The sequence below is a fragment of the Barbatula barbatula genome, assembly GCF_947034865.1.
Source record: "Barbatula barbatula genome assembly, chromosome: 8".
Lineage (NCBI taxonomy): Eukaryota > Metazoa > Chordata > Actinopteri > Cypriniformes > Nemacheilidae > Barbatula > Barbatula barbatula.
Window position 1 is genome coordinate 6,961,137 of NC_136771.1, and position 9,052 is coordinate 6,970,188.

At 40.4% G+C, this 9,052-nt stretch overlaps 1 protein-coding gene across 1 annotated transcript in view; it reads left to right on the forward strand.

Annotated features, from left to right (window-relative positions):
• Positions 1 to 8,476, forward strand: part of mast1a (microtubule associated serine/threonine kinase 1a) — a 38,527-nt gene extending 30,051 nt beyond the window's left edge. The window contains exons 17-27 of the mRNA XM_079462153.1: positions 45 to 146; positions 456 to 578; positions 662 to 771; positions 1,268 to 1,428; positions 1,569 to 1,813; positions 1,906 to 2,154; positions 2,274 to 2,506; positions 2,642 to 2,764; positions 2,930 to 3,063; positions 3,140 to 3,327; positions 3,444 to 8,476. Coding sequence (XP_079318279.1) covers positions 45 to 146; positions 456 to 578; positions 662 to 771; positions 1,268 to 1,428; positions 1,569 to 1,813; positions 1,906 to 2,154; positions 2,274 to 2,506; positions 2,642 to 2,764; positions 2,930 to 3,063; positions 3,140 to 3,327; positions 3,444 to 5,155 — 3,380 coding nt within the window. The 3' untranslated portion in view covers positions 5,156 to 8,476. The remainder of the gene's footprint in view (positions 1 to 44; positions 147 to 455; positions 579 to 661; positions 772 to 1,267; positions 1,429 to 1,568; positions 1,814 to 1,905; positions 2,155 to 2,273; positions 2,507 to 2,641; positions 2,765 to 2,929; positions 3,064 to 3,139; positions 3,328 to 3,443) is intronic.
• The last annotated feature ends 576 nt before the right edge of the window (positions 8,477 to 9,052 follow it).

Here is a 9,052-nt window from a genome sequence, read left to right on the forward strand (position 1 = left end):
GTATTAAAGATCTTTAGGTGATTTCTTTGTGTTTGTGTATGTAGATGATATTGAATGGCCAGATGGAGATGAGGCGTTGCCTGGTGATGCTCAGAGCCTGATTTCTGCCCTGCTCCAGACCAACCCACTTGTGCGACTGGGCACAGGTACAGGTAGCAAACCTACCTCATTTTTACCAAACATAATAATTTTTTTATGATATCACAAATCATTTTTATGTTTCAATTTTCTTTATTCTTGTAACCTCCACACAAAAGAAAACATTTTTATTAACAGTCAGAGGTTATGTCTAACCAATTTGGAATAACAAAACAGCAAACGATATTAAACAAATATTTATCCTCTTGTTTTCCATAGATAAATCCATAAAAAATAACAGCACCTGTATCCAATAAGGATAAACTGTTTGTTTTATTTACAATGTCTATTTGTTTACATTTGTTTACTAATAACAGGTGGAGCTTTCGAAGTAAAGCAGCACTCGTTTTTCTCCGGATTGGATTGGAACGGGTTACTCAGACAAAAAGCCGAGTTCATCCCTCACCTAGAGTCCGAGGAGGACACCAGCTACTTTGATTGTGAGGAGTTGCTCACATTTACTTTCAACTGTGCCCTTGATCGGCATCACTATATCTCACACCGTCATCTTCCTCTGTCACAGCACGATCCGAGCGTTATCGGCACATCAGCTCGTACGATGAGGACGACACCAATGACGATGAGCCAGTGGAGATACGACAGTTCTCCTCTTGCTCGCCGCGATTCAGCAAGGTCAGTCTGACACGTTCTCAAAAGCACTTACTCATGCACACACACTAATTCACTGTACTACTGAATTATCTTTTTATCTTTTCTATCTGTCTGCCTTTGACAGGTTTTTCTGTCAAGGTCAGAAGCACAATCACTACTGAAGCTACTGTTAGTTTATGATCCCGTTTCACAGACACAGCTTAGTTAAAGCCAGGACTATGCCTTAGTTAAACTAAGATATTTATGTTGCTTTTATAAAAATGCCTTAGAAGAACACATTACTGGTGTGCATCTCAAGACAAAACAATGTCACTGAGATATTTCTGGGCAAGTTATATTCAGTTAAGACAGGTCACACATTCAACTTAGTCTGGGACTCGCTTTAAGCCTTGTTTGTGAAGCCAGGCCTAAAAGATTTTACTGTTCTTTATCAGATTTCTCTTTGCCCACATGAAGAGAAATGGAACATGTATATGTTGAAATCCGCATCATCATTTGCCTCTTTTCTCTGTTTCAGGTGTATAGTAGTATGGAGCATCTGGCCCAGCTGGAGCAGAAGACCCCTGTAGTCACCCGCAGAGAGCACAAAGGTCGTCGTGACGACAAAATGGCCAAGAGAGAGAGTCTGGGCAGCTTTAGCATGAGAGACAAGAGCTGGAGGACAGGCTCGCCTGAGATGTACGTGTGCATAGTTTGTGAAGGGCAAAATTACAATAAGAGCATGTAATGTAATGCATGAAAATAAAATAAGACACAATTTCAATAGATAAAGTCAAACAGCCTTGAGCATTCTCTCGCTTTTTATTTTATTTCTACAGGAAACGTCTGTCATGCTCCGAGTCTCTGTACATGGAGGGCGACTCCAGTCCTCCAATGGGCGCCCGGCGGCGTTTTTCAGCCCTGATGGACACGCACAGGTTTGCGGCACCTCAAGAGGGCGACGGAGAGCTTGCGGCACGACAGGTTGACACTAAAACCCCTGGATCATCAGTAGATGAGGTTACTGCTCCATCATCGTCGCCAAATGGTAATGAACAGAGGAATGCTGCCGGTAAGGCATCAGGTGAGCAAAGAAGGAAAGCTGAATAGAAGTTATATAAATTATTATGATTGCAGCTAAGAACTGCCCATTTAGACTGGATTTTACATTTGCAGATAAGCCATCAAGACCAGGTGAGGTATCAGCTCCACAGGCCATACCTACTTCAGGGTCCACATCACTACTCTCTAGGGATATGATCATCACGAGTGACCCAATCGGTCAGCGAGCGACCAAGGATCTGGTGCTTCGGCGAGCGCGTCATCAGCAGCTGTCCTGTGATGGGGAGAAACACCCCTCACGTCCTGGCAACAAGGTCATCAAATCTGCATCCGCTACAGCACTGTCTGTCATGATTCCAGGAGGTACAGTTCAGCCTCCCACCACTGAAGGGAACATGGTTATTACATCTTGTGGTGTAAATTGACTTGGATGTGTTTTCTGAGATTCTGCTAATTATTAATAATTAATGTACCAATTTTAGTTGAGCAGCAGTTGGGTAGCTCTCCGCTGGCCAGTCCTATGTCCCCACGCTCTCTCTCCTCCAACCCCTCTTCACGGGACTCCTCCCCCAGCCGTGACTACTGCCCCACGGTCACGGTTCTTCGTTCACCAATCACCATTCACCGGTCTGGCAAGAAGTACGGCTTCACCCTCCGTGCCATACGGGTCTACATGGGAGACACTGACATTTATAGTGTGCACCACATAGTCTGGGTGAGATGGAAAAACATATCATGACAGAATCGTGATGAACAGGAAATGTTACTATTAAGAAATAATACTTTTTTGTTCAAAGCAGCTTGGTGTAGGACTTGTTAATTTTTAATACCCCTCTCATCCAATTTACAGCATGTTGAGGATGGAGGCCCTGCCCAGGAGGCGGGGCTATGTGCTGGTGACCTTATTACTCATGTCAATGGAGAATCTGTGCATGGATTGGTCCATACTGAGGTGGTAGAGCTAATTCTTAAGGTGAGACATCAAATATGATATGGTTAGCCTGAATTACTTTTAGCTAATTCAAATATGAAACTATTGGAAGATTAAAAGTGTTCTACGAGCCAGACATTTAAATTTCATAGCACGTCAGTGACAATGTCTAAAAAATCTAATTGTCTTTGCTATTTCTCTGCTCAGAGTGGAAACAAGGTGACAGTGACCACCACACCCTTTGAAAACACTTCCATTAAAGTAGGACCAGCTCGCAAATCTAGCTACAAGTCCAAGATGGCTAGACGCAGTAAAAGGCCAGTCAAAGAGGGACAAGAAAGGTACAATCTGTCTGCTGTCCTAAACTTAAAGAAAATAGTGTGTCTTGTCCATTTATATTTCCCTTGTCATTTACAGCAAGAGACGTGGATCTTTGTTCCGCAAAATTACTAAGCAGTCCAACCTGCTGCATACGAGCCATAGTCTATCGTCTTTGAACAGATCCTTGTCATCCAGTGAAAGTCTTCCTGGCTCACCTACACACAGTCTGTCAACTCATTCTCCCACCCAGAGTTATCGCTCCACTTCTGACTCATCCCACCTTGGTAAGTTTTTTTGAAACAGAAAGGTAGAGATTAATCAAACTTCCCAACTTCATTAAAATGTATTCAAAATTTCATTGGAAAACTAATATGATTGGCTTTTGGCGTGTTTCACCCAGGTGCCTCCTCTCAGAGCAGCTCTCCTGCCTCCAGTACCCCAAATTCCCCTGCGACAACCCAACACATGCGACCCAGCTCCCTGCATGGACTTTCCCCTAAACTACACCGGCAATATCGTTCAGCCCGTTGCAAGTCTGCCGGAAACATTCCTTTGTCTCCGTTGGCTCACACGCCATCCCCCACTCAATCTTCACCTCCTCCTTTACCTGGGCACACGGTGGGAAGTTCCAACACAACCCAGACGTTTCCTGCCAAGCTACACTCGTCCCCGCCTATAATAAGACCCCGACCCAAGAGTGCCGAGCCGCCCCGGTCCCCGCTACTCAAAAGGGTGCAGTCAGCAGAAAAGCTTGGATCTCCTCTTTCATCCTCTTCATCAGAGAAGAAAGTAGGACTCGGGGTGATGAGGAAGCACAGTTTAGAAGTCGTACATTCCGATTATCGCAAGGATGGCTTCCATTGTGAGCTGGGACTGCAGAGTCTAATGGAAATTGAGGGTGAAAACCTGGCATCCGCCCCCGCAAATTCTCCTTCACCCACCCAGCCAACCCCCTCACCCCCAGAAACGGGCATTTTTAAGCCGGTTAGGAAGCTGGGCAGGCAGGAGTCGCCTTTGAGCAGAGATGCTTTGCTTGCTGGGCGAGAAAAAGAAAGAGACAAGGAGAGGACTGGCGAACTGAGCCAAATTGGGGATGCTAAAACAGGGTCGGTCAAAGACACGTTCCTTCCAGGTAGCTTTACTCCACCTGGTGTAAGTTTAACTTCACAAGAAAGTTTCCTAAGTAAACCCCAAACTGGGCAGCCTCCGTTTACCAGATCTTCTCCATCCGAGTCCAAGCCTAGTGTGGTTTCCTCCATTCCATCACCCCTGACTACAGTGTCTTCCCTGTCTGCCAAAACTACAGGTCTAAGTAGGAAGGAAGAAGGAAACAATGCAGGTAAGACTAGGCATAACCAGAATGTGGGAACCACTAAGCCTTTATGCTTCCTAAGCACATCAGATGTTATCAGCAAAGACTCTTTAGGGATACAAGGAGAAAATGGATGCTGGAGAAGAGAAGTGAAGCAGGACGTTGAGAAGCCTTTAACGTCAATCAAGCAAGGCCCATCATGTTCCGCTCCTGTGAAGACAACAAGCACAGAGACAACCAAAGCAAGTAAGGGACCTTGTGATGTTGAGAGTCTAAAAAAGGGTGCTTTGGATACCCATACCAGAACTTCAGATGTACGGTTGAGAACTGCTTCTAAAGGGGTTATTCCATCACATCCACCCCAGGCACAATGCTCTGCTTTGGGCAAACTTAGGCAAGAAAAGGGCCTGACTCCGGTCAGCTGCTACCGCGCAACGTTCGATTGGGAGGACAAATGTCTCTTGGAGGTTGTCGAGGAACACTCACCTTCTCCCACTCCTTCTCCAACTGGACTGACCCCAGATCTTCTCAAATCCCAACCTCAGTCCCCTGGTGGAAAATCTGGTTTGGCCATTCCGTTGACCTCCACAGGGAAGTCTATAGGGCCTGTCAAATGTGAAACTCAGGAGGGGTCCAAGGCCAAAGACACGGTCAAATCATTAGAGGTGAACCAGACTTGTTCACTAGGAAAGACTGAGGCTGCTTCTGGGAGTATGGAGAGCTCCAAAGGGGGTGATCAGAACTCTTCTAGCAGCCCTCTGTATTTGGAGACTGCCAGTAGTACAAAGAATGGATCTTGATTCAGCTGTAGTTGAAGATATAAATGCCTTTATTGGAGGGTTTAGGAGTGCTTCAAAGCACTTAAACATTCAAGGAAATTGTTGCCAGTGAATACTATAACCATATTGCGAACAAGGGAAGAATTCCTCCAAGGTTCTGTTGTTTATTGTACATTCAGAGCTTCTGATAGGTGTAATATTAAACATGTGTTGGGTGTGTGAGAAAGTGAATGCATGTTCTGTGGTGCTTGTGCAACAAGATGAAAAAAGGCAAGTGCTTTAACAGATCAAACAATGCAGAATACTGTGAACACCAAAACAATATTCCTCCATTTTCCAATGTGACCAACTATGATTTCTTAAAAAACTGAGAGGTGGGTCTCAAAAAGGTCACTAAATAGACCTATCAAGTTTTTGGCCAAGACAGAACAATATCAAAGCGTATGTGGCTGATTCAGTTTTTCAAACCAGATTAGCACAAGGTCTATCATTGACTGTGTGGGATGCTTTCTAAAAACTTGATGTCTGACTCACTCTCATACAGTTCACGCTTAGGCAATTCTTTTATCACACTAAAATATTGAATGCTGAAGTTTTGTTTTGCTACATAAAAAAATCAGAGTACTCAAATTTATTGATGTCGGTTTTAACTTCAGAAAAACAAAAAGCTCTCTTTGCATACACATTCAGTGTAATATTTTGTAGAGCCTTGTTTTTCTGTGATGACATTCGAGCATTGAGAAGAAGGGGAATGCTAAAAGCTTTTCTCTAGGTATAGACCTCCATGATTGAGCGAGCATGGATATTTCTCGCATTCATTCTTCTTTAAACTGTGTGTGAAATGAAGCATCTTAGTGCAGATTTGATCTAATCTTCTATAGGCCACTGTTTTGAAGCTTCTTGACATGACGTAGTTGACCTTTCCTTTATATTCCGTTGGACAGTCTCTTCGAAATTGATCGTTGACCTCACCATGACATCACTTTGTAGTCTCACATTCACAACCTGAATGATGATTCCTCTGCTGTAAGCTTTGTAATTCAATAACATGAGGGAATTTGGTTAAGGGTCCAGACACATTTGTAAGGCGCGTATGTCTATGGAACAGTGACTATAGGCTAAATACTATTACGAAAGAACTAAGAGATAAATACATGACACGAAAGTTATCAAATTATGGCATTCATGGGCCCACTTCATTTCAATCAGTATTGTTAGATCGTTTTTTGTATTATTTCATCACAAAATTTGTTAACAAAATGTCCATAATTGAAAGTGTTAACACGTGATAGTTTTATGCAACACACAGACAGAAAGTTAAGAATTATTTTACATTTGTCTGAAATACCACGAGGTCGCGTTCACATTCTACCGATGGACGCGCCGGTTTAGATTTGACGTCATACGCTATTAGTTTTCCTGAATGATCAGCGTGAGAGAAAATAATGATTTATTCATAACGACTCCAGTTTCAATTTCCTCTTTATCCAAAGCTGGCGTTTGACTTCTTTCATATACTTAATGTGGTTTAAATGTTGCTCTTTATATTTACCGACAAAAATATATCGCTGTGTTTCATGGAAGAAACAAAATAGTAGGCCTACTTAAAAACGGCATAGGTGATGCGTGTTGGGTATACTTTATCACGTGTCCCAGATTGAAGAATATCCTTGAATCAGCACATTGGTATCAGCAAACTCGAAAAGGGAGAAATGTGTCCGTATGATAAATACTCTATAGTTAGTAAGTCACGGTTGTCATGGCAACTTGGAGCCTACACAGCCTACGATCTGTTAGCGATTGTTCACACACACATGCAAAGAAAATATGAGTAAACGTTTGCCTAAATGTCTGTTTTATAACACTTGGGCGTATGCAACCTTTATGCAAAACATTATATTTGTAAGGGATCCAACTGATATTTTTGCGCTTGATTCCAATATCACTAAAACTTTATGGTTCTTGGTCTTCAGAAAAGGCCATATGAGTTGATTGTATGTGGAGATTCAGTATTATCAAGTTGATTAAAAATAAAAAACAAAAAAGACCAAAAACAAAGACAAGATTGTCCAAATAAAGAATCACCTGCTGACAAAAGATTTAACAAAGACTTCTCAGTTATCAAATTCCAACTCATCTATCCAAAATTTCATTAACATACCACAACATTATTATTATTATTATTATTATTGTTGGACTATCAATTTAATTTATTACTGCTGTGTGTAATCGAAACCTATTACTCAAACTTACATTTATATCTGAGGTGTGGCAGGTATAGATTGGGTGATACCGCCATCTAATGGCTAACATGTGCACCTTCACTATTTGTTTTAATTCACTACACCTTGTTTTAATGTAGTATAAGCAGGATGTGAATAGACCATGAGTGCTTTATTTGTTTCCATAATACCATGGTATTGATTTACTGTAGCATGGTAATGCCTTTGGATAGACAGGTACGGATATCTATTAGTCCTTCCGCATAATATATTCTCACACACTGTACACTCTTTCCAACATTTCTCTCATAGCAGATATTATTTGCAGTTTCATATCTCGTTTCAGTGTTTGTGAAGATTTCTATATATCTATTTAAGGCATAATATGTTTATTTATTCTATTATATAGAAACTCAACACAAAAGTATATCAGAAAGTTGTTGGGATGTATCATTAAAGTGGATACAGGAAGTAGCATATGCACAAAAGAAATGTTTGGGTGAATGTGTTAATATACCAAGAACTTCAAAACTTGTTTTGATACCCATGGATTCTAACATGACACAAAAGTTAAAGTCTCTGTTTTTATGCTGTTGTCGTTTTTTGGCCCTTTTCTAGCATGAATTACAGTTCTGTTTACAGACAACACTTCACAGCCCAGAATGTTTATAGTATGTGACTGTTAAAGTTTATTGAAAGGTGAGAAATTATGATTAATGCATTTAATGATGTTTAATTATGCTATACTGTAATACTATGTCTTCTGAATAATTTTGAGAATAGATTGCAGAATAGATTGAACTGTGTTCTATAGAAAACGAGACAAGACGTATATTGTCCACTTGTACATGTTGAAGTATGTGTTTGTGTTACAATTGAATCAGTTTTGTGGTTAAATATGCTTTTCTTATTTCCATCAAAATGTGTTTTTTTCACAAAGCACTTTATTTCAGATGCGTTTTAATATGTTCAATGTTAATTTGCCCAAAGTTCTAATATGATTAATTAATTTAATGAATTAGATTTATTGTGTTCTGTTTACCATGTTTAAAGTTTACAGCAAATGTCAGTTGACCCATTACCCTAAGGTGCAGTGAATCAATTGAATAATAAAAATATATTGTTTAAAAACATGCCTTCTTTCTTGCATCTTTAAAACACTTTGAAAGTCGGATTGAATTTATATAACTGAAATGTATTAAATATATTCAATTACACTATGCTTTGCCAAGTAATAGACCTTTGACCATAAACCCATTGGTGTCCTTTATCACACTACAAGTTATGGATTAGTTAACAGCATTGGATTGACCTTTTGCGAATACACAAGTAGGGTACTATTGTTATCATACTATGAACAGAACAGGCCCTATCTATCAAATTGATTATATTATTTGTGGTCTGCAAGCAGAATTATTCAACCATAAGCAAAGATTAAAACTTGCATGGCCTTTTCACTCACTATTGATTCATATTGACACCCTTTATTTATTTAGGTGAGGCTATGTTACATTTGACTTTAAAACTAACTTTTTTACAAGACTCTTTTAAGGACATTGTGAATAAATAGCTAAAATGACAAAAAAAGAACTTACGTTAATACAAACAATGCCTGACACATAACCCCTTCATTGCCTTTAAGCATGCAAATAAAATGCAAATAATATTACACAATTGTGTAAAAACAGGAATGAAG